Raw genomic sequence first — 25699 nt, 5'->3', positions numbered from 1 at the left:
TGAGTCGGATCGCTCCAATTCCAGGGCCTTGTATCAAGTTATCAGATGTCCAGCAGTTTTCAAGACTTTACTTCGGACAGCCCCCATCCGAAACCCTGGGCTCCCCAGCTGCAGTCTACGCTCTGCCGCCCTCACACCCGCACTCATCCCTTAACTGGCTGGCACCCGAACACCCACACTCGGTCCCCAGCCGTCGTCCTCCAGGGGTTTGGAAGCCCCAACCTAGTCCCCACACCCAAGATCCGGAAATCCACCCAGACGCGGCTCCCAGGCGGCAGTTCAGTTCCCATAGCAACTGCACCGCGCACCCGCGCACCCGCGTCGCGCTTCCGGCCGGGTGGCCGGGACGCACCCGTGACGTCACGGCGCCGCTTTCCGGTGGCTGAGTCGAGCTGAGGTTGTTGTGGGTCGGGGGCGCCATGGGGGCGACTGGCGACACCGAGCAGCCGCGGGGCCCCGGCGTGGCGGAACGAGGCGGCCTGGAGTTGGGCGACGCGGGCGCGGCAGGGCAGCCGGTTCTCACGGTGAGGGCGCCCGGGCGAGGCCGGGGCTCGGGCCGGGCAGGGCCTCGGGCTCCCGGGCTCCGGGCCCGCGGGCAAGAGAACGCGGCGGCTGTGCGGCCCTGGGGTTGCCGTTTTCTCCGTGCCGTGCGACGACCTGGATTCAGATTCTAGCTAGGTGACGTGGGCCTGATGTGACAACCTCTGAGCGCCAGGTTTCTCTTCTGTGAAGTGAACAGCAGTAACCTCAGCTTGATGGAATTGTAGTGGGATGGGCTGATAAAAGCGGGTAGAGCGCCCTCATCACCCGCCACAGAGTAGACCCTCGGTAAACACTGCTGCTCTTCCTCTTGCCCTTCCGTCACCCTGACAGGGTCTTCCAGCCACTGAATTCCCCTTCGCCCCAAGGTGGGAGAAGTGAGAAGCAGGAACGTCTAGGTTTAGCTTTATACCCACTTTCTCCTCGTCCCCACCGCGAGGGACCTCGGTGACATTTGCTCACTTGGTCCCCACAGAACCCTTGGAACATAATGATAAAACACCGGCAGGTGCAGCGAAGGGGCCGCCGCTCGCAGATGACCACAAGGTAAGGCTGGCTCTGGGTGAAACCTATATCCGGTTATATGGACATGGGTGAGTCCTTTGGGAACCCCACTGTGCTGAGATCAGCAACCCAAAGAAAGGAGTGGGGGCGGGGAGGGAAGAGACTCAGGGACTTTGATTCTCCCCGTGACCTTAAGTCGGTTTCACGTCCAGAAGCAAAACAGGAAAGGTATTACAGTCTGCTAAGATCTCTGACGTTTCCCCTCTCTGCGACTGAGATCTGTAAGTCAGAGAATGGAAAACCAAGATTCAGGCAACTGTCGTGATACAGGCTCTGATGATTATTATTAACCGGCTAACTTTGGACAGTCCCTTCATTTCTCTTAGCCACTGTTTGCTCAGCTGTGATGTGGGGCTATTAGTTAAGTGTCCTGCCTAGGGAAGGGAAAGAACCCAGGATGGGCCTTTGGAATTCTAGCTGTGGTTTTGGCCTGTGATTTAGTAATCACAGCACTTGACAGAGGCAGGTGGGTCTCTGTGAGTTTGAGACTAACCTGATCTACACAGTGAGAGCCCATATATATAATTTCCCACTTCACAGAGAGAGTTACGATAAAAACAAAATGATGTGTGTGTGTGTCTGTGATCTGCCCAGACTTTGAGCACAAGGCTGGTGTGTCAGTAGTGCTGCTGGCCAGTCTGGGCAGCATGTTTGGGACACTCCCCCTGACTGTCTCCCTCCTGGATGTAGTTTCACAGACCCAGCGATCTCTATGGATCTCCTCCGTGCTGTCTTGCAGCCAAGCATCAATGAGGAGATCCAGAGTGTCTTCAACAAGTACATGAAGGTGAGAGGGGCATGGTGGTTAAAACCAACAGCACTGCTAAAACCGGCGGTACAGCTAGGTTCAGTAGCGGGCCCAACTGCTCAGGAGGCTGAGGCAGTTGACAGCCGTCTGTGCCTACATAGTAAGGCCCCTTGGTGGAGGAAAAGAGGAATGGAGGCTGGGAAAGTGGTTCAAGCATCAGTAGTGATTGCTGCTACCTGTGATCCAGTGCCCTCTTCTGGCCTATACAGACATATACACAGTGTAGATATTCCACAGATATATATATTTGGGGGAAAAAAGTCTTTAAAAGAAAAGGGCAGGCATAGTGAAACATGACTTTAATCCCAGCACTCGGGAGACAGAAGCAGGTGGATCTCTGAGAGTTGGAGATCAGCCTGGTCTAGAGAGTGAGTTCCAAGACAGCCAAGGCTACATAGAGAGTCCCTATCTCAAAAAAAAAAAAAAAAAAAAAGTGGACAAAGTGGACGCCCTGCCTTGCTACTGATTTCAGTTTTGAGTTTTCCCTGTTTACTATAATGTCGGCTGTAGGTCTGTCATATACTGCCTCTGTTATGTTGAGATACATTCCCTCTCTTTCAAGTTTCTTCAGGACTTTTATCACAAAGCAACGTTTTATTTTGTCAGAAGCCTTTTCTGGATCTAATAAGATGACCGTGTGGTTTCTGACTTGAATCCATTGTGTAATGAGTTACGTTGCTGATTTGCAAATGTTGAACCTCCCTGCATATCTGGAGTAAAGCCTGCTTATTCATGATGAGTGATATTTGCCATGTTTTCTTTTTTTTTTTTTTTTTTTTTTTTTTTTTTTTTTTTTTTTGGTTTTTTCGAGACAGGGTTTCTCTGTGGCTTTGGAGCCTGTCCTGGAACTAGCTCTTGTAGACCAGGCTGTTCTCGAACTCACAGAGATCCGCCTGCCTCTGCCTCCCGAGTGCTGGGATTAAAGGCGTGCGCCACCACCGCCCGGCTTGCCATGTTTTCTTGAAATCAGTTTACAAGTATATCGTTGAAAATTTTTCTTCTATGTTCATTAAGGAGTTTGGCCTATAATTTTCTTCATCCTGTTTTGGTATCAGAATAATGCAAACTTCATAAAAAGAAGTAACTGTAGATCATGTAAAAACTTTGAAACCACTTTGGGTTTTTGTTTTCTGGATGTTTTGGTTTGTTGTTGTTGGGCTTTGGATTTTTGTTTTGGGTTTTGTTTTTTTAATTTTTTTATGTGTATGAGTGTTGTGTCTGCATGTATAGATGTGTACCACATGTGTGCTTAAAGTCAGATGTTACTGGGGCTCAAAGAAGCTTAGGATCCACCATATAGCCCAGGATACCCTCAAACCTTAATCCTCCTACTTCAACCTGTGAATGCTTTAAAAGAATTGTTGATTTTTTGTTTTAAGGGAGGGGCTGGAAAGATGCTCAGCAGTGAAGAGTGCATACTGTTTTAGTATGGAGGATACTAGTTTGGTTCTCAGCATCGAGGTCAGGTGACTTACATCTGCCTGTAACTCCAGCTCTAGGAGATCTAGCATCTCTGGCTTCCTCAAGCATATGTAAACACATATACATAATTAAAAATAATTTTATAAACCAAGCATGGTGGCACACACATACATTTAATCTCAACCTTGAAAGGCAGAAGCAGGCAGAACTCTGTATGAGGTCATCCTGGTCTACATAGCAAGTTCCAGATGAGCTAGAGCTACATAATGAGAATACATACACAGAGAGAAATAAATACATAAATAATCAATATATTTTTTATTTAAGAAAAAAAGGAAATGCTATCATGTAGAGAATAGGCTACAGGAGGCCCAGTTAGGAAACTGAAATAATCCCAGCAAGAGATGATAGTGTTGGTCCTTAGCAAAAGAAGTTTATGTACTTTTACATCCGTGACTGTGGTCACAGTGAAAGAGAAGAGGGCGCGTATGCCCAAGGCCTTTGTCCTGGGCAGCCATGAAAACAAAGCTACCTGTGGCTTACCATGAGGAGGAACACAGTGGGGATCAGAGCTCAGCCTCAGGTCATTCCCATAGAAACCTGCCCTCTATTCATCTTCTGTAGATAGTGCTCTACTCCCGAATATCCCATGTCCCACTCTGGTTCACACCTTCACTATTTCTCACCTAGGCGCCTGCTATGGTCCAGATGGGACTTTTCTTTCCTTTTTTAAACCTATTCTCCCTACAGCTGCCAGATGTGCCTTTGAAATAAAAGTAAATCAATTTAAAAAAAAAAAAAAAAAAAAAAAAAAAAGAAAAGAAAAGAAAGAGCCAGGTAGTGGTGGTGCACACCTTTAATCCCAGCTCTCGGGAGGCAGAGGAGGTGGAAGCAGGATTAGTTCAAGGCTAACCTAAGCTACCTACTAAAACTGTCTCAAAATTTTTAAAAGCTGGGGCCATCGAGGTGGCTCAGAAGGTACAAGTACTTGCTGCCAAGCCTGATAACCTGAATATAATCCCCAGAAAACACATGATGGAAAGGAAAGACCCAAATCTATAGAATGTCCTCTGACCTCCACAAGCATGCCATGCCATACACCCACATGCATACACACACATGTGTGTGTGTATATACAGATAGATAGATAGATAGATAGATAGATAGATAGATAGATAGATAGATAGATAGATAGATTTTTTTTTTTAAGGTTAGCACTGTGGCTCAGCCTGCCTAGCATACACTGACCCTGGGTGGTTTGCACCTAAGCACTGCAAATAATAATATTTAATAACATTAAATAGATGGGTAGAAGAATGAGTAGACATAGTAAAACAAACATAGTAGGACTTTGGACTGTGTATATGGAGGGTATTAGATGTTTCTTGAATAATTCAACGTTCCTGTTTCAAATTTTTGATAAAATATTCTCTACAGCCAGATGTGCACATACCTGTAACCTTGGCACTTAGGTGGTAGAGATGAAGAGTTTAGGCTCATCCTTAGCTACACCTCAAGTTGGAAGTCATCCTGGGCAATGTGAGGCCCTGTTCTGAAAACAGGAAACAGGCCAGTGAGACAGCTCAGTGGGTAAGGCACTCGTCCTGAAGCCTGACACCCTGGCATTGGTTCCCAGAACTCAGCATGGTAGAAGGCAAGCTCCAGTTCCCCAGAATTGCCCTCTGCACACCACTGTGGCACCAGCGTGCTCAAATACACATATATAATAGTACCAGGGTTTTTTTTAGATTTATTTATTTATTATGTATACAGTGTTCTGGTGCCAGCAGGCCAGTAGAGGGCACCAGATCCAGATCTCAGTACAGATGGTTGTGAGCCACCATGCCGTTGCTCGGAATTGAACTCAGGACCTCTGGAAGAGCAGGCAGCGCTCTTAACCACTGAGCCATCTCACCAGCCCAATAGTACCAGTTTTTAAATGTTAAAAGCAAAATAGAAAATATTCCTTACAAAGTAATATAAATATTTTTAAAATAAAAGCTAAAAGTCACTAGGACTCACCTTCCAGAAGACTGCCAACAGTGAGCACAGTCTTCCAGCTGTGTTACTTGCACACACCCTTCTCATCGTGGCTGACTTCGTATATGTTGGTGATGTTTCTAGACCATCACACAGTAGCTCATCCTGGTTCCTCCTAATAGTTACAGAGTGGTCTCTTTCATCAGTATGCCATAGCTAGTTCCTAGGAGATCCAGGTTGTTTACAGTTTTTCTCATGTCACAAGAAAAACCACAGTGGAGCTAATGAGAAGGCTCATCAGGGAGAGGCACATGCCACTATGCCGAAGACCTGAGTTCAATCCCCAAGACCACATCGTGGAAGGAAAGTACCAACTCCCGCAAGCTGTCCTTGACCTCCACGTGCATTCTAAATAAGTAAATACATAAACAGATAATTAATATAATTTTTAGTTTGAAAATATTATTCTGCAATGACGCTGTAAATCTCTATCTTTATTCACTTGGGTGGGTGCGGGGGGGGAGGTTCCTGAGGGGAACAGTGGCATTGAGGAACAGTAGGGAAAGAAAGTTGCTCTCCAGGATGGTGGTGCTTTGTGCAATCATTTGCTCTCCCTGGTTTTGTTTGTTTGTTTGATGTTTTGATTTGAGACAGGGTCTCTCCATACAGTCCTGGCTGCCCTGGAACTCACAGAGAATAGCATGCTTCTGTCTCCCGAGTGCTGGGACTAAAGCCGTGCGCCACACGCCTGGCAGTCTCCCTGGTTTCTGATGCTAACAGATGCATTGGAGTCGCTCAGTGGGAACTGACAGTGCATCCTCATAGCTGTCTCTCACAGTAGGAGCACTGTTTGTAGTCTCCAGAATTTTCCTGCATCCAAGAGAGAACTGATACTTTTAGGGATACAATTTGGGTGTTTTAAAAAAGATTTATTTATGTGTGTTAGCCCACTGAGGCATCTGCTTGATCCAACTTGGACACTTGTGTTCCCAGGCACCTCTCAGGTGTTTGGGGCCTCATCATGTAGTGCCTTGGTATTTTTACGATCCATGCTCTCCCTCTTACCCAGCAGAGGAAGCTTCTGCCCTACTTAACCTGTCTGTTGGTGTTGCTGGTATCCTGGGATTCTTGGACAGGTCACCTTCCCTGTCCCACTGATAAGGGATTGGTACTGATAATCCATGACTTCCCATTAACTTGATGTTTTCTGCCTATATTGGCCCATTGCTACAGGCGTAGCAGTCTTTTTTTAAAAAAAAAATATATTATTTATTATGTATACAATATTCTGTCTGTGTGTATGCCTGCAGGCCAGAAGAGGGCACCAGACCCCATTACAGATGGTTGTGAGCCACCATGTGGTTGCTGGGAATTGAACTTAGGAACTTTGGAAGAGCAGGCAATGCTCTTAACCTTTGAGCCATCTCTCCAGCTCAGGCGTAGCCAGTCTTTACATGTGATTTTGAAATTCAGAGGATGTGCAAAGCCCACAGTCATCCATGGTGATCCTACATTCCCCAGATTCCCTTGGTTCATGCAGACTCTCAAGTCTTCTCTCCTTGTCCCCATGCCCTCCCCTAGTTCTTCCAGAAGGCAGCATTGAATGTGCGAGACAATGTCGGGGAAGAAGTAGACGCAGAGCAGCTGATTCAGGAGGCCTGCAGGAGCTGCCTGGAGCAGGTGAGGCCCAGGGTGCTGCTGAGAAAAGTGCTCTGTCATTAGTGGACTTGGGGGGCATTGGTAAGCCACTTACATCCAGGAAGAGTTTGGAGCAGTTGCTGACAAAGCAGGAGGAAAAGTAGCTTGAGTCTGTGCCACGTGCCATAACAGGTGCGTCATTTCACTTCAGTCTCAAAAAGAAAAGCCCTGTGAGGACTGTTTTGCTCATTCCTGTTTGACAGATGAGGAGACTGTGCTTAGCAAACTCACAGAAACATAGAATGACATGGTGGTTACCTGGGAAGCTAAGGAAGCTACAGCCATAGGATGGGTTCATTCTGGACTCCAGTGTGTAGAATGGTGACAGTGGTTGTCGGTCTTCTTTACCTGATGTCTGCTTCTTAAGTGTGCACACATGTACACGCACACAGTGAGCGTATATATAGTGATGATATAAAACTGTGATGATCGTTTCATACATACATCAGGTCAGCACATTGTACCCCCTCATTTATGTAATATATGTTTGTCAGTTTTACCACAATAAAGCTAGAGAAATTTAAAAGACAAACCAGGGCCAATAAGATGCTTGCCCCCAAGCATGATGACCTGAGTTTAATTCCCCAGAACCCACTCCTGGGAGTTGTCCTCTGACACACACATGAGTATCCACACACATACACGAGAACAGCAAGTGCATAAATTAAATTTTGTCACCAGGTGGTGGTGGTCCAGCACTCGAGAGACAGAGGCCAGCAGACCTCAGTGAGTTTGTAGTCAGTCTGATCCATAGAGCCAGTTTCAGGACAGCTAGGGCAGTTACACAGAGAAACCCTGTCTCAAAACAACAACAACAACAAAGACTTGTCACATTCTTTTAAAAGGCAAGCCAAGAAAACAAATTGTAATTAATAATGCACCTCGCCTCTGCAAGTGGTTGATGGATCCTTTCAAGTAACCCTAGCCCTTTAGGGGCTGTGGGACCTAGCACCCTTTTTGCCTTCCTGTATCTCAGGTGTGGTCAAATTTGACACCAGTTCTATAAATGACTGTATTCCAAGACACTAGAGAACCTGTTTGTCTGTGTCAGCTGCTGCTATTAATAGGGATTGTCACATTGGCCACACACTTTGCTTGCTTGACTGGGAATCCATTAACTATGCTTCGCTTGACTGTGAGAGACAGGCTCAGCTACTTAGAGCCTCAGAAAGGAGCAGAGCCACTGCCTGAACTCTGCTTCTCAGAGACTGAAGTCTAAACTACCAAGTCCCTGAAAGGCCAACTTCTTTACTCCAGGAAGGAGTGTTGTATATGAGCAATTGTAGCATTTGCTAACAACAGACATTTGCTAATAGTGTTTTCGTAAGGTTGAGCCAAGGTGGGACTAAACTAAGAAGACCTTCACTTGTGTGGTTCTCATCCCTCTCCTCTCTGTATGTGTGTGTATATTTGGGTGTATATACACATGTGCATATTCCATGGCAAGTGCTGAGTGCATGTAGCATGCTCCTTGGCAAGTACATAGAGTCAGAAGACAGTTTCCTGAAGTCCTTCCTTCTACCAAGTGAATCCTGAGCACAGAACTCAGGTCATCAGGCTTGGCAGCAGGTGCATTTACCTCCTGAGCTCGCTCACTCGTCCCCATCTTCCTATCTCTCCATTTGTTTTTATTGAGGACCTACTTGTGCTTCTTAGCACCAGGCCAGAGCGATGTGCAGAATGGGCATAGCCTTGATAGTACTTGACAGATGGTTGTCTGGTGAGAGGGTTTGCTAGATGAGGAGTCTGGGGAAGAAGAGATGGAGTGTGTCTAGGAGCAGGGGTGGCGAGTGTGACCAGTTTCACAGGATGGAGGCAGTAGTGCATGGCATGGCTGCACAAGTAGGCAGAGCACTCAACCCAGTGAAGGAGGTGGATGGGTAACCACAGGAGGAGCCAAATGGGGTTTGCGTTTCGACTGCTGAACTGGAGTGTAACTCGGCAGCACAGTGCTTGCCTGAGCTCCGTCCCTAGCACCACAGAAGGAAGAGATTGTTCTGGCTGCTATGGGAACATTGGATTGGAAAAGGAGTTAGGAAACTCGAGTTCAGACAAGAGGTGAAGACGAAGGTATGGCTCAGTGGATAAGGCACTTCACAAAAATCTGAAAACCTGAGTTCAACCCCTGAACCCACCTAAAAGGGAGAGAACCAACTCCACAAAGTTGTCCATTGACCCCATGTGTGTTAAAATATATACGTCTAAACACACACACACTAATAATAATAATAATATATAATTTTGTTTGAAGAGTTAAGTGGGCATGATCCATATCATTGCATCGCTGCTTTCCAGGCTCCTGACCCCCAACACGCCACGCAGATCAGCCTAGCAGCGCTGAAGTGCTTAGAAGCACAGGTGTGGAACCCAGGAGATTTTAGTCACTTGGAATCAGAGCAGAGCAAGATAAAGCCCAGGGCCCAGAAAACTTAGAGCAAATTCCTTCTGCTTCTAAGCTTCATTTTTTTCATCTCTGAAGCAGGGAATAGAGCCACTCCCTACCACCAGGGCTTTGCTAGGGGCTTTGGATGGAACAGTGTGTTTAAACTCAAGCCCAGCACAAAAACACAGGTGACACAAACACACGAGTTAGTAACTACGCTGCAGTTACAGTCATATCAGAAAGGGCTCTTTCTCCCAAAACCAGATGTGCTGGCATATAAATGTAGTCCCGGGACTCAGAAAATAGAGGCAGGAGGATCTCTGTGAATTTGTAACCAGCCTGGTGTACGTAGTGAGTTCTAGACTAGCCTGGGCTACACAGTAAGATCCTATCTTTTAAAACAACAAAATTGGGCTGGAGAGATGACTCAGCGGTTAAGAGCTCTGACTGCTCTTCCAGAGGTCCCGAGTTTCAGTTCCCAGCAGCTCACAGCAGTCTGTAACTGTAGTCCCATGGGATCCAGTGCTCTCTTCTGGTATGCAAACAAAACACCCATACACATGAAATGAATCAGTGAATGAATGGATAAATAAATAAGTATATAGCTGGGCATGGTGGCACACACCTTTAATCCCAACACTCGGGAAATAGGCAGGCAGATCTCTGAGTTCAAGGACAGCCAGAGCTACACAAGGAACCTTGTCTTGAAAAACTGAAAAAAAGAAAAGATTCTTCAGACTAAACATGAAGATGATTACACTAGGACTGCTTTATTTTGGTGGTGGTGGTGGTATTGTTTTACATTAATGTCAGCACAGGAAGTCAGAGGATAACTTGCAGGAGTCAGTTCTCCTTTCCCTTGTGAGTTCCGAGGTGAACTCAGGTGCTCAGGTTTAATGGCAAGCATCCTTACCCACTGAGCCAACTTCCCTGTCCAGTTGTTTTATTTTGGGTTCGTTGGTTTCACTTCTTATGCCATATCTTTCCCTTTTCAGCTTCCTCATCTCCCTAACTCTTCCTCCAGTGTTTATTAGGGGGAAATGACTGAGCTTATTGGCTGAGTTTTGCCTCGAGTTTTCTCTTAATTGTTTGGTTTTCTTCTAGAAGGTAGTTGCTTTTATTCATTTTATATAACAGGAGATGTTCGCATGATGGCTAAGAGTATAGACTAAGCTGGGCGCATTCCCACAATGAGGAGGCAGAAGCAAATGTATGGCAGTTTAAGCTAGAGTCCAGCCTGGCTACCTAGCAAGTCCTAGGTGAGCTTGACTTCATAGAAAAACCATTTCAAAACAAGGGTTGGCAAGATGGCTCTGTAATTAAAGGTGCTTGCCCAAGCCTGACAGCACGTGAAACAACTGACAGCCGTAAATCGCCCTCTGACATCCACATATTCCACTGCATGAAGACACACACCCCCAGTTAATTAATGTAACAAGAAAGAATGCAGGCTTTTTCTTGTTTTAGACTGTCCCAATACAAATCGATTGACTAGTTGTGTGACCTCAGGCAAGTTACCTCATTTACTGTTTTCTCAGCTGCAAAATAGGGTTCTGTCTGAAAGTGTTAAATGTGTTGATGGTATTAACAAAAGCTCAGTAAGCATTCCCCACTGCATCCTATTGATAGATATTGTACTTGATCTTAGCCAAAAGACTGAGAAGCAGTTATTGCTGCATTAAGATGTAAAAGTAGAGGGTGGGGAAATGGCTCAGTGGTTAAGAGTGCTGGCTGCTTTTCCAGAGGACACAGGTTCATTTCCCACAGGGTAGCTCACAACTCTCTATAACCCCAGTCCTAGGGGATCCAGTACCCTCTTCTGGCCTCTTTGGGTATCAGGCATACATGCAGACAAGCACCCAGAAAAGTAAATCTTTCTTTAAACGGATGTGAAAGTATGGGGCTTGGGGAAATGGCACAGTGGTTAAGAGTCATTCCGCTCTTATGTTCAGTTCCCAGCACCTCCATCCAGCAGCCCACAACTCTCTGTGACTCAAGCTCTCATGAGTCTCTGCCAAGCCAGGTCTTCTCTCCTTGGGGTTTTTCACCCCTCCAGCTGCCAGAACACACACACACCTACACACACACACACCTACCTTTGTTTTTCTTAGTGTCTCACTGTTGTCCAGACTGGCCTTGAGCATGCAGCAATCCTAGCACCTCGGCCTGAGTGCTGAGGTTAATGTGAGCTGGCTGTTGTGCTGTGAACCAGGTTCAGAGCCTCACATACACTAAGCACACTCCAGCTTCTGTTAGTAACCTCTTCAACAATGATTATGACAAAAAGATGGTAAGTAGGTGTCTCACCAACTCCTTCCCCTTTCCTTCGTGGTCAGCTAGCAGAAGCAGAATGTGTTCCATAGCCAGCTACTTTTTATAAATGTACACATGTTCCAATGCCTTTCTGGCTTGTTCATCTTTGTACATGAATGTGAGTCCATGCCCTTGGGTGGTTATGGGAAAGTTAACCCGTTCTGAAGCTCCGCGTGCAAACTGCTGCACTTCCACCACACTAATGACTGGCAGCACTGGTTTTTCCCTTTCAGGCAAAGCTACTCTTCTCAGATGGAGAAAAAGTGATACCCAGATTGACCCATGAACTTCCAGGGATCAAGGTCAGAATCATTGTGCCCTAAGGCCTTGAGAAGGGAGACAGGTGGGAGGCAGGTAAAATATGTGGACCTGGGAAGTTTCACACACCATCACAGGTAGGGCCAAGTCCCAAAGGACTTCTGGGATCTGGGTCAGGTGGTGGCTAGAGGGTGGAGTCCAGGGGCCCTGCTTACTGTAGTCCCTTAAAACTGCAGCTCCCGGGCACTAACTAGCCTTGCACTGACTCCCTTCCCATTTGTTCCCTTCAGCGTGGCAGGCAAGCAGAAGAGGAGTCCCACCGAGGAAGCCCCATTCCCAAAAAGGTAGGTAAGCATGGAACTTACAGCTGGGATAGGGCCCTTCTGTTCCAAAAGAAGGCTTGGGCTTTTCCAGGCGTGGGGTGGCAAGGGGAGAAAGAGTTGTTTTCCAGGTCAGTCCCAAGGTCATTGGTTCTCTCTGGACAACCGTCTCCACTAACTGGCCTAGCTCCAGCACACTGGAGCAGGGACGCTGCCCATGGTCAGGGCTCTGCTTTCTGGACAACCATCACCACTAACTGACTGACCCAGCACTGGAGCAGGGATGCTGCCCAAGATCAGGGCTCTGACAGCTCTTTTTTGTGCAGAGGAAAGGTCGGCCTCCTGGACACGTCGTGTCAAATGACCGGGCAACAGCTGGCATGGTGTGAGTAGGGGCCACCAGTGCTCTAAGAGCTGAAGAGACCTGAGGGAGGGAATGGCCATGAGTGGGACGCGGCCAGAGGGAGAGTGGTGTAAGCTCCTGTGGAGAGGGCTGCCCGGTGCGGCCGGGAGATGGGGACACCGGAGCGGCTCCAGCTTGAGGAAACACCAGACCTGATTCATGGTCCGAGTACCAGCTTACAGCTAGTCTCTAAAGAACAGGGCATTTAGCAGATTTAAAAGAAAAAGTCAGAATTCTATGCACTAATAGGGCATGGTAGTGGACTCCTCAGATCCCTGTACTTAGGAAGTGAAGGCAGGATTATCAGGAGTTACTGGTTATCCTCAGCTACATAATGACTTAAAGGCCAGCCTGAACTACATGAGACACTCACCAAAAAAAAAAAAGTTATTAAAAGGCAAAGCACTACTACAGAATGGCCGTTATCAAAGAGCGCTTTTAAACTCTATAGAGCATTTTAGATACATCACAAACTGAATAAAAGATACGGAGCTATCTGAAACTCTTCCTGCCCCCTACATGTTGACAACACCCGACGCCAGAGTGGCACATTTGTTACCACTGATGAATCTGCTATGATTTAGTGCCATCATCCAGCCTATGGCTACTGCAGGGCTCCTTCCTGGTGCTGTGAGTCTGAGTTTGCACAAAGTGCTAATGATCTATATCCAGTTACAGCATCCTACCTGAAGTCTCTGTCCTGTCTTGGAAACAGGGTCTTACTCTGTAACCCTTTCTGACCTGGAACTCACTAAGTAGACCAGGCATTTTCATTCTTCACGAACCACAAGCTGGGCAAGGCAGCTGCTGCTCTTACCTCTTTTTGACAGATGAGAAAGCTGCAACTTGAAGATTCCTGGACTTGCCTCTCACTAGGTTCTAAAGCAGCTTCTGGTCCAGGCTTTTTTTTTTCTACATATTTCTAATGAGTTGCCAGAAAACAGTGTGCTATCATTACCCCTAGTAAACTTCTTTCCAGGCTCTGTCCCTCCCTCCATCACTTGGAGAATTCACCTCTCTTCTTTCCTTCTAAGCAGATGGAAACCAAAGTCCTGTGAGCCAATTCGCCGAGAAGGGCCCAAGGTATGCTTGTGTGAGTGGGTTAGTGGCCGAGGCACTGGTAAGGTAAAGAGGTCAGAGGTGATGCACGGTGTACTCACACCATTCCGGAGCCATCTTCCCCATCCAGACTGTACTCCAAGGAGGAACTGTGATTAGAAGCAAAATAAAAAGCTGGGCTTGGGATAGCTTGGTAGTAAAACACTTGTCTGGAATATGGAAAGCCTTAGGTTTAATCCCTAGGATGGCAACCAAAAAAAAAAAAAAAAAAAAAAAGAACGAAAAGAATAATAATTATTTCTTGTTGTGCTCTATCTTTACCCACTGTACATGGGTATGTTGTACTGAGAGCACGCACCTCTCCATACTCGGCTACTTTCCCTTTCTCTGTGTGGCCCCTCCCATTAGTCCCCTTTGTTCCCCTAAGCAGTTTCTCTTCTACATTCATGTCATTTATTCATATGTGGTTTTATAGACCTATATAAAATCTAAGAATCGCACATGAGAAAACCTGCAGTGTTGTCTTTCTGAGACCGACTCAATCATTGAGTGTGATAGCCTGCAGCTGGTCATTTTCCTGCAGACAGCATGACTTCAGTCTTGATTGAAATTGGAAATTAAAAGGCTGGGCTGGAGGCCTGACATGAATGAGGCCCAAGGTTTGATTTAAAAGTCAGAGCACAGGGGGCTGGAGAAATGGTTCAGTGGTTAAGAGCACCAGCTGCTCTTCCAGAGGACCTGAGTTCAGTTCCCAGCACCCACATGGCAGCTCACAACTGTCTGTAACTCCAGGTCCAGGGGATCTGCCGTCATCACACAGATATGCTTGCAGGCCAAACAGCAATACGTATAGAATAAAGATAAATAGTTTTTTAAAAAGTCAGAGCACAGTGCTGCACACCTGTAATCCCAGCACTTGGGAGGCAGAGGCATGCAGATCACTGCAAGTTTAAGAGCAAAAGCTACGTCTCTGAATAAGAGGGTTGGGTCTTAACTGGTGGCCACTGACACTGCTTCTTCGTATGTGAGGGCGAGCATCACCCAGGATCTCTTGTCTGTCGTCTCACTTACTCTCTGGGATGGTGTTATGGGGTGCAGATTGTGTTCCTGTTCTGAACCCGAGCTTCCTTTCCTGTGAACCTGTGGGCAGAAGGTTTACTGGGGTTTCTCATATTTCAGGACCAGGTCTTACACCTCCCAAGCCTCTGTCCTTCTCACAGCTCTCTGCTTTAAACCGTGCATGTCTTCCTGTCTGCTCGTCCTCTCTGCTAAAGGTGCACAAGCATGTCAAACACAGCTGCTCTGGCTACAGCCTGTGTCCAGTAAGGTGACTTGGCAGGCTAGGCAAGTGGCCCACACCACCCTGACCACTCCGTGTGCACCCCTTCTGAAGCTGCATCCTTGTTCCAAGAGGACAAGCTTCCTTGGCAGAGAAAGGTCCTTCTTTGTTCAGAGGTACACAGTAGCTATGCCCCCCACTACCAGAACCTCCAAACACGTTCTCAAACACAGCAGATCCAAAAATTGTAATGAAGGGGACTAAAGAGATGGCTCAGCGATTAAGACCAGTGGCTGCTCTCCCAGAGGACCAAGGTTCAATTCCCAGCACCCACACGACAGTTCACAGCTATATGTAACTCCAGTTCCAGGGCTCTGACAACCTCACACACAAATATGCACGTAAAATAAAAATAAGAGAAAAAAAGAAAAATTGTAATAAGGATCTTTCCTTAAAAAAAAGTTTTGTTGTTTCATTATTTTGAGATAGGATCTCACTGTAGCCCAGGCTAGCCTTGAACTCAAGATCCTTCTCAGCCTCATAGGCTCTGGGCCCATAGGTGTGCACCATTGTGATGGGCTCCACTTTTTGTGGTGGTGATTGTGCTAGGGATTGAACACGGGACCTTGTATATGCTAGGCCAACAGTTCTCAGCTAAGTTACACCCCGGCCCACTCTTCAAGTCTGTTTCCTAGCCCTTACCCTTAGCCGCCTTTGCCTGCTGTCTTCCCACACCTTAGCCTGTGAGTGTGCTACAGTTCCCCTCTCCACTTCCTCCTCACTGTTGCCATAGCTCAGGCCCTTTAAGTTCTGACTTGTCCCACAGCACTCCTGTCCATCATCCACATTGCTGACAGTGACCTCATTAGAGCGCACCACGCTCCCACTTCCAGTAGAGGCTTCTAGTGGTTCCCTGTGGTTTGTGGCTCGTGCGACACAAACTCGTCAGTGCAGCCTGGGGCCTCCAGTTCTCTGCACTGCTCTCTCCAGCCTCCTCGTGTCTCTCACTTCCCCTCTCCTTCAGCAACACAGAAATTACACGGTTTCTCCAGTATTCCGAACAACATCCATCAGCCTTTCTATGTCCTGCACTGTCTGGGTTGCTCCTCTCCTCCCTCCGCCTATTGGATTTGCACTTGCCCTTCCAGAAGTGACTTCAGGCATTGTCTCTTCACGAGAGACTTTTTATCTATTTCATCCAACCCTTTTGATGTCTCATGCCCTGCACCCAGCCACGTCATGTTCCCATCAGGTAGTGTTCTTTGAGTGTGTATGCGGGACTCCTGGGGACCAGGCTGTATGTTAGCTCATCTCTCCAGCCTAACATACTCTCGGTACTCTGTTTCCTGTGGAAGCTGTTGAATAATGGACGCGGAGTGGGGAGGAAGAGATGGAAGCCATGGTGCTGCCCTGCACAGCTCAGTAAACCTCACTCTCTGGCCTGTTTCTTTCAGTGGGACCCAGCTCGGCTGAATGAATCTACCACCTTTGTTTTGGGGTCTCGAGCCAACAAGTAAGTCTGAACCCTTAGTACTCGTGGGGAGGGGGTTAACTCAAGGATCCACGACGGGCAGCACCTACTACCACCCATTTTTCATTTTTCAGGGCCTTAGGGATGGGAGGCACCAGAGGGAGAATCTACATCAAGCACCCACACCTCTTTAAGGTAGGTGACTGCCGGAAGGGACAGCACGCACTGCATGGTGTAGATGGCTTAGAGACTGCAGAGCACAGAGAAGCATGGGCACACAGGCCTGGCAGTCAAAACATCTGCGTTCTAGCTCCCTGTAGCCATCTCCTGTACCTTTTGCCCAGCTGTGCCAAGCCCAGTTTGGAGAGCTCCATTCGCCTGTCATGAGATTGTCCCTGAAAGGGCAGTGTCTCCACGTGCAGTGGTGTATGCCTGCAGTCCTCCTGCACGCCACTGCTCAAGCTAAGGCTGGGAACATGGGTGCGATCCACCCTTCTTTGCTGTTAGTTTTTTGTGGACTTTTGTTTTGTTTTTTGAGATAGGATTTTTCTATGTAGACCTGGCTACCCACCTGCCCTGGAACTGGCTCTGTAGACCAGGCTAGCCTCAAATTCAGAGGTCTGCCTCTACCACTTGAGTGCTGGGACTAAAGGCGTGCATGACTATGTCTAGCCCTGCTTTTAGGGGTTTTTTTGGGTGTGGGGGGGTGTTGAGACAGGTTTCTCTGTGTAGCTTTGGGGCCTATCCTGGAACTCACTCTGTAGACCAGGCTGGCCTTGAACTCACAGAGATCCACTTGCCTGTGCCTCCCGAGTGCTGGGATTAAAAGCGTGCACCACCACTGCTGACACTTTTAGTTTTTTAATCATAGAAATATAAACCCTTTTACCTGGTATTATGATACACACCTGTAATCCTAGCACAGGGGAGGTAGAGGCAGGAGGATCAGGAGTTCAAGGTCATGCTCTGCTACAAGTAATTGGTTCATAGGACAAATACGTATTGACCGCATATTAAATGCTGAACACTCACAGAATGCTGGACATAAAGAAGTAAATGGAATAGAACCAAAGTGGTGGCCCTTTCTCCAAAGGGGAACAAGAAAACAGCTGAGTCTGGTAGCACATGATTATCGTTCCAGCCCTTGAGAATAGGCAGCATCAGGCCAGCCTCAGCTACATAGTGAATTGAAGGACAGCCTGAGCTGTCTCAAGGGGAAGAAAAAAACTGTTTTGTGTTTTGAAGCAGGGTTTCTCTATGTAGTCCTGGAGCTCACCATGTAAACCAGGCTAGACTCTAATTCTCTAATTTACAAATATCCTCCTGCCTTTGCTTCTGATTGCTGGGATTAAAGGTATGTGCCATCACCGCCTGGTTAAAAAGTTTTGTTTTTTTTTTAAAGACAAAGAGGGATGAGACTAGGAAGCCTAAAATACTTATTGACTGGTGAGGGGTGGGGTGTTTTGAGGCAGGGTTTCTCTGTGTAGGCTTGGCTGTCCTGGAACTCACTCTGTAGGCCAGGCTGGCCCCAAATTCAGAGAGCCTCCTGAGTGCTGGGATTAAAGACATGTGCTGCCACCACATGGCAGCCGACTGGTAATTTTACAGAAAGACCTGTTGTCAGTCTGAGATATGACATTAAAGGCGTGCACCACCACGCCCGGCCTGAGATGACATCTTAGTAGCTTAGCTATACTACAAGAAGAGTTCTCCCTCATTTTACTTTAACAACTGTATAGAATTCTTAGGATTGCTCTTTGAGACGGGGTCCCATGTTGCCCAGGCTGTTCTCTCACTCACTCCAGGTCCTCCTGCCTCCATCTCCCAAGTTCTAGGATTATAGGCCTGTGCCACCATGCCCAGCAAGCCCTTCCTTATTGGTAGATATTTCCTTCCAACTTTTTGCTGATAAAAACTGTTCCAGCACTGGGCAGTGGTGGCTCACACCTTTTTATTCCAGCACTCGGGAGGCAAAGGTAAGCAGACTCTGTGAGTTCGAGGCCAGCCTGGTTTCAGAGAAACCTTGTCTCGAAAAAACAGGGGGAAAGAAAAAAAAACTGCTCCAACAAATGTTTTTATGTGTCTGAAAATGGGATTTCTGCAGCAGCAATCACACCCTTTTCATTTCTTACTATAATACTTGGAAAGTGAGAAATTATTTTAAAACTCAAAGGAAAGTAATCATGTGTGTGTGTGTGTGTGTGTGTGTGTGTGTGTGTGTATGTGTGTGTATGTATGTATGTATGTATGTATGCATGCATGCATGCATGCCAGGTACAGTCACAGGGAGAAATCACAAGTAGAGATCTTCCTGATCTACATATGAGACCCTGTCTCCACAAAATAATGACATTTGTTAAGAAGACCAAGGATGGCTCAGTGGTAGAGCACTTGCTTAGCACTGTGACAAGCACCTGTAATCTAGCACTTGAGAGACAGAGGCAAAAGAGTTGACATAAATTCTTGGCCCAGCTGGCATGACCCCACCTCCAATAAGCAGCCACCATAGCTGGAATCTCCACCTCTCTGCTTAAACAGCCTGCCCACTTTATGACCTAGCTCTTTTGAGCACTTGTGTATCACACACTGAATTTACCACTTTGCACCATCATTTGTTCCTAACAAGAACCCTGTTTTTTTTTTTTTTTTTAAAAAAAAAAAAAGAAAAGAAAAAAAAAGAAAAGAGGCCAGGTGTGGTCGGTCGCACACACCTTTAATCCCATCAGGCAAGTCTGCATGACTCTACAGGCAAGTTCCAGGACATCCACGGCTACACAGAGAAAACCTGCCTGGAAAGAAAAAAAAAAAAAAGAACCCTGTAAAATAAAATGCTGCCTCTCTCTTGACAAGGTCTTAGCCCAGGCTGACCTTAAATTCACCACAAAATTGAAGGTGACCGTGAACTTAGGTCCTCCTGCCTCCACCTAGTACTGAGATTACAGGCTAGCACAACCTTTGTGATTTGAAAGAAAATGCCCCCAAAGGGAGTTGCACTGTTAGGAGCTATGGCCTTGTTGGAGGAAGTATGTCACTGTGGATACGGGTTTTGAGGTTTTATATATGCTCAAACCATGCCCAGTGAGACAGTTCGCTTCCTGTGTCTTTGAGTCAAAATGCAAGGATTCTGCTCCAGCACCACGTCTGCCTGCATGGCTGCGTTGCCTCCCATCATGATGAAATGGATAACTAAACCTCTGAGCTGTAAGGAGCCACCGCAATTAGATGTTTCCCTTTGTAAGAGTTGCATGCACCAGGCAGTGGTGGCGCACACCTTTGATCCAGCACTCAGGAGGCAGAGGCAGGCGGAACTCTTGAGTTTGAGACCAACCTGGTCTACAGAGCAAGTTCCAGGACAGCCAGAGCTGTTATACAGAGAAACTCTGTCTTGAAAAACAAAAAACAAAACAAAAACGGGGGGTGGGGGGGAGAATTGCCATGGTCACGTATCTCTCCACAGCCATAGAGCTCTAACTGAGACAACCATGCCTGGTTGTCCTATTTTCCATTCTACACATGACACAGCTGGGTCTGGAGGGAGTTACCACCCAGACAGGTGGTAAGAAGTTCAGCCTTGTTTATCTTTGTCGAACTCTAGAACCAGGTGGTTTATATGATGCTATTTCTTGACTTTTGTTTTAGGAAATACAGTCTTACCAGGAATTAGCACATGCTCAGAGGCAAAGACAGGAAGATCCAGAGTTAATCCTAGCCTGGGCTACATAGTGATAACCTGTCAGAAACCAAAAAGAAAGAAAAAAATTACTGACCACACGATAATTATAGGTGTTCTAAGGCACTTGTGATCATTTTAAACAGGCTCTAAAATAACTGTCACTTATTTCCAGGAATGCTGTATTTTAAGAAGAGTCTGACCGTCTTAGTTAAGGTTTCTATTCCTGTGAAGAAACACCATGACCACTGAAACTCTTATGAAGGAAAAACATTAAATTGGGGTGGCTCAGTTCATAGGTTTAGTCCATTGTCATCATGGCGCATCATGGTGGCTTGCAGGCAGACATGGTGCTGGAGAAGTAATTGAGATTCCTCCATCTTAACCTACAGACAGTAGGAAGTGATCTGCAATACTGGGTGTAGAAGAAGGGTGGGCTGTGTTCCCGCCGCCCTGTTCTCAGCTGCCTGGCTAGCTTATGCCCCAAAATAATTATACGGAAACTGTATTCTTTTAAACACTGCCTGGCCCATTAGTTTCAGCCTCTTATTGGTTAATTCTCTCATCTTGCTTTAACCCATATTTAGTAATCTGTGTAGCACCACGAGGTGTGGCTTACCAGGAAAGATCTTAACCTGCGTCCATCTCAGAGAGGAGAGGCATGGCGACTGCCTGAAGCATCTGCCTTCTCTCTCCCAGAATTCTGTTCTGTCTACTCTGCCTACTTAATTTTCTGTCCTATTAAAGGGGCCAAGGCAGTTTCTTTATTAACCAATGAAAGTAACCCATAGACAGATGACCCTCCTCCATCAACTGGGGGTGGCTTAAGCATAGAGGAGACCTCAGAGCCTACAACCACAGTGACTCCTACTTCTAGCAAGTCCATACCTACTCCAACAAAGTCACACCTCCCAATAGTGCCACTCCCTGTGAGAGGGAGGCAGTTATATTTAAGGTACCACAGGGACTTAAAAGAGAATGGACACGTACCCAATCTCCAGCAACTAGTTTGTAACCCCGAGCTTTCAGCCTGCACTCTAGAGATTCATGAACCCTTGGCTATACACACTCTAGACAGAGTCCCTGTAGTGTCTGAAAGAAAATGGCCCCCAAAGGGAGTGGAACTGTTAAGAGGTATCGCCTTGTTGGAGGAAGTGTGTCACTTTGTGGGCGGGCTTTGAGCTCCCCATCATAATGATATTGGGCTGAACCTTTGAAATTGTAAGCAAACCACCCTAGTTAAATGAGCTGCTGTGGTCATGGTGTCTCTTCACAGCAATGAAAACTCTAAGCCAGGCGCACACCTTTAATCTCAGCACTCGGGAGGCAGAGGCAGGTGGATCACCATGAGTTCGAGGCCAGCCTGGTCTACAAGAGCTAGTTAGTTCCAGGACAGGCTCCAAAGCTGCAGAGAAACCCTGTCTCAAAAAAACAAAACAAAACAAAAAGAAAAGAAAAAGAAAGAAAAGAAAACTCTTAACTAAGACAGTCGTGTTGGTAAGAACTCTAAAAAGGGCCAAGAGAAGAACTCTTCCTATTAAGCTAACGTGTTCCCCACTAACTTTGTCCCTCACAGTACGCGGCAGATCCTCAGGACAAGCACTGGCTAGCTGAGCAGCATCATATGCGGGCAACAGGCGGAAAGATGGTGAGCATTGTTTTCACATGTGCCACTGCCAAAGACCCAGCCAACCCAGGAACCATGAGTCCAGCTCTTGGTCACAGCTTGTCTCCAATTTGGTAGACTCTCTAAGCACCAGATGTTGACTGAGTTTTTCATCCTCTTTGATAACATACAGTATCCAGACTCTGTGTATTTTTCATCTTTACGTGGCTTTATTTTAACCTCTATTTCTTTTATTTTTATTTTTAATTTTTGGCTTTTTGAGACAGGGTTTCTCTGTGTTTCTTTAGCTGTCCTGCAACTCACTCTGTAAACCAGGCTGTCCTTGAACTCACAGAGATCTGCCTGCCTTTGCCTTCCAAGTGTGTGTCACCATGCCTAACTACTCTTTTTTTTTTTTTTTTTTTTTTTTTTTTCTTTTAAGGACTTAATCCTTCTTTTCTCTCCCAAGCCTACATATATTTTTAAACACACTGCAAACTGTTTAGAGGCTTTTTCGTCTGAAACTATCTTTACTGTATCTCTCTTTTTCTGACCACATGAGTCTTTAATTTGCTAAACAATATAGCTAGGATTAAAGTCATGGTTTTGACAGCTAGATCCACCCCCATTTCTTAGCTTTCTGAGAATCTAGCTTCATGGTGGAGGTACTGGCCAGAGCCATAATTGCATGGTATTTCAAGGTCCGTGCCACCCAAGAAGCATGCTGTCGTCAGCTATTCATAAACGCTATAAACAAGTTTTTTGTGGCAGAGCCTCTTAAAAGGGCTGCAAAGTCGGGAAGCCTCTCTAAAATGAGACCCATTTGCCCACCTGAGAAAATGCTACCAAGAAGCCGTGTAACTCTGTTCTTTTTGTCTAGAATTACTTCCCAAGCTCTCTCAGGCTGTAAGTGGATGCATTTGTTCACGTGGGCACCATTTGTTGACTGAGATTTCTGTCCTGCCCGGTTCCTGCAGTCGTTAAGTCCCAAAGAAAACACAGAGGTCTACATTAATTATAAATTGATTGGCTTAGTAGCTCAGGCTTCTTATTAACTCTTATAACTTATATTAGCCCATAATTCTTGTCTGTGTTAGCCACATGGCTTGGTACCTTTTTCAGCAAGGCAGTCACATTTTGCGTCCTCTGCTTCTGGAAAAGACCGAAACTTTCCTCTTCCCATAATTCTCGTTGCCCAACCTCTACTTCCGACCTGATCACCCCACCTATACTTCCTGCCTGGCTACTGGCCAGTCAGTGTTTATTATACAAGTATAAGAAACAAATATTTACAGGGTAAAACCATTGTCCCACAGCAACCAGAAATCTGGGAAGGAAGATCTGTGAGGCCTGTTCCTCCAGGCTGAAGAGCAGAGTCCTATTCCTAGGGCTCCCTCACCCCTCTCACCTTCCCACTTCCTGCAAGATTGCAATCCTATCAGATGCCCATAGGAAAGGCTGTTTACAAGACTTGTTTGTTTGTTTGTTTGTTTTGGTTTTTCAAGACAGGGTTTCTCTGTAGCTTTAGGAACTAGCTCTTAGTTTAGGCTGGCCTTGAACTCACAGAGATCCACCTGCCTCTGCCTCCCAAGTACTGGGATTAAAGGTGCACATTTACAAGACTTTTTTTGTTTCTGTTTTTCAAGACTGGGTTTCTCTGTGTAGCCCTGGCTGTCCTAGAATTCATTCTGTAGACCAGACTGGCCTCAAACTCAGAGATCACCCCCCTGCCTCTGCCTCCCAAATGCTGAGATTAAAGACAATCGCTACCACTGCAAGGCTTTGTCTCAAATTTTTAAAAGAAGTTGTTGGTTTTTTTTTTTTTTTTTCCCTAAAGACCAGATATGGTGTGTCGCACCTGTATCCCAGCACTTGAGGGGTAAAGGCAGAATCAGGAATTTAAAACCAGTCTCCATTATATGACAAGTTTGAGGCTAGCCTGGGCTACATGAAACCATATCAAGAAAGAAGGGGGGGGAGGGAGGGAAGGAAGGAAGGAAGGAAGGAAGGAAGGAAGGAAGGAAGGAAGGAAGGAAGAGATGTGGCAGGCTGCTCTGGGGTAGAGTGCTTGCCTGGTATGTGTGTGAGACCCCAGGTTTAATTCCCAATACTAATGTTAAAACTTCATTATTACAGCTTATTTAGTGTGAGTTGTGTTTGTGGCACGTGCCTATAATCCCAGCACTTTCAAGGATAAAGCAGGAATACTGCAATGAGTTCAAGGCCAGCCCCAGCTACAGGAACAAAGACAGATACCATGTGTGAGCTCAGGGACTGAAGGCTGTGGCCCTGTACAGACCCGGAAGAACTCAGTGCCACAGCCACTGCACGGCAGCGCTACTTGAACCCACCCCTCCACACAAGCTCAAAACCAAGTTGTCTAAGTCCCCAGGGCAAACACCACCTCCTCCTGTCTCCTCCGTATTCTGCTAGCTGTCACCATTTTGTTATAAACTGCATCAAGTTGTGTGTGTAAAAGCCACAAATAATCAGCAAAGCCAGGCTCTATGACACATGCCTGAAATCCAGCTACTTAGGAGGCTGGGGAGGCAAGGTCCATTTTGAGTCATGAAGTTCAGGAGTTCAGGGACAGCCTAAGCAACTTTTTTCCTTAGTCACTGGTATCTACTCCTCCCCTTGTAAAGCTGCTGTTTGAGCCATCCTCCAGTGTCTTCCTACACACTCTTCCCAAGTTATCGGTAAGCTGCATCCTGAATCTGGCTGATCGCCGGCCGTACACATTAATAGAGTGTTTCTGAATCGGTGTGAAATGACTCAGAGGCCTTAACCACTCTCCCTTGCCTCCAGGCCTACCTTCTCATTGAGGAGGACATCCGAGACCTGGCTGCCAGCGATGACTACAGGTAAAACACAAGGGGCCTTTCTCGGCCCTCCATCTGCCTCGGTAGGCACACGGATGAGGCCATCACCCTCCCTTTACCATCCCCCGAATGTCTCCCCAGAGGATGCTTGGACCTGAAGTTGGAGGAGCTGAAGTCCTTTGTCCTGCCATCCTGGATGGTTGAGAAGATGCGGAAGTACATGGAGACACTACGGACTGAAAATGAGCATCGTGCTGCTGAAGCACCGCCCCAGACCTGAGCCAGGTGTTCTGGCTTCTCCACTTGGCAGCCTGCTTCTAAGACCCTCTCTCCCAACCGGCTGAGGCCCTCCTGGGACTGGGTCTAGTTGGATCTTAACAGCATTAAGCTGTACGTGAGCTAGTTTGTAGTGACTCACTGCAGAGCACCCAGACTGGCATGTGGTTCTGTTTTTAAAGTTATTGGACTAAGAAACAATTAAACAGTTTGTAATAAACACAGATGTGAGCCTGCTTTAATGACTGCCTACTGGGGGCTGATGAACAAGGGCTGAAGTACTGGGCACACCAGAAAAGGACCACCACGGGCCCACCCCCCATCTTACTAGGAAACTGTGTTCTTTGCCAGTCTCCCCTGTCCTTGTTCCAGTTTAGGGAATGTTGAGCAATGACAGCTAGCCCCATGGGGGTTTGATGGCCGACCAAAAGGAAAATGCTGTTAGCCTTTATTACCCCAGTGTTACATGCTAACACTGACCTGCAGAGGTAGCGCAGCAAACCTACTGGAGAACCATAAAACGATTACATTTGTGGAGACGGGGGTATTTGAGACAGGATCTGTGTGTGACCCTGACTGACATCGAATTCAGATCCGCCTGCCCCTGCCTGTGTTGGGATTAAAGACATTTTTGTTTCTTTGAGACAGTCTCATATAGCCCAGGCTAGCCTAAAGATAACCTGGGGTCTCCACCTTCCAAGGGATTACAGGCGTGCACCACCGGAAGCACGTTTTCTAACGAACAATCTGCTCCAACTGGCAATCTTAGGATCACCTGTCTAAGTTCTTTTTAAGTTCTTGGGACCCAAACAGAGGTAGTTAAGTCA

At 46.7% G+C, this 25699-nt stretch overlaps 1 protein-coding gene across 2 annotated transcripts; it reads left to right on the top strand.

Annotated features, from left to right (window-relative positions):
- Nucleotides 1–360: 360 nt before the first annotated feature.
- Nucleotides 361–25096, top strand: Dnttip1 (deoxynucleotidyltransferase terminal interacting protein 1). Of its 2 annotated transcripts, none has more exons than XM_038330726.1 (13): nt 361–524; nt 1016–1086; nt 1795–1891; nt 6896–6994; nt 11942–12010; nt 12257–12310; nt 12613–12671; nt 13727–13772; nt 16482–16540; nt 16633–16693; nt 21745–21816; nt 24583–24638; nt 24738–25096. In XM_038330726.1, exons 1-13 carry the CDS (start codon nt 420–422, stop codon nt 24874–24876), a joined length of 987 nt encoding a protein of 328 aa, XP_038186654.1. In that variant the 5' UTR covers nt 361–419; the 3' UTR covers nt 24877–25096. The 2 variants fall into 2 exon arrangements, with proteins under 2 accessions (XP_038186654.1, XP_038186653.1); XM_038330725.1 differs by having other exon boundaries at nt 13724–13772.
- Nucleotides 25097–25699: the final 603 nt, after the last annotated feature.

This window comes from Arvicola amphibius, chromosome 5 (assembly GCF_903992535.2).
Source record: "Arvicola amphibius chromosome 5, mArvAmp1.2, whole genome shotgun sequence".
NCBI lineage: Eukaryota > Metazoa > Chordata > Mammalia > Rodentia > Cricetidae > Arvicola > Arvicola amphibius.
Note: the sequence above shows the minus strand (reverse complement) of the source record. Positions and strands in the feature narration are given on the sequence as shown.

Excerpts from the sequence above, each read along its gene's own strand:
- Dnttip1 (XM_038330725.1), top strand. The coding sequence starts at position 420 with ATGGGGGCGACTGGCGACACCGAGCAGCCGCGGGGCCCCGGCGTGGCG. Across the intron at positions 12,672-13,723 it reads CGGGCAACAGCTGGCATGGT|CAGATGGAAACCAAAGTCCT; the intron begins GTGAGTAGGGGC and ends TTTCCTTCTAAG. Across the intron at positions 13,773-16,481 it reads TTCGCCGAGAAGGGCCCAAG|TGGGACCCAGCTCGGCTGAA; the intron begins GTATGCTTGTGT and ends TGTTTCTTTCAG.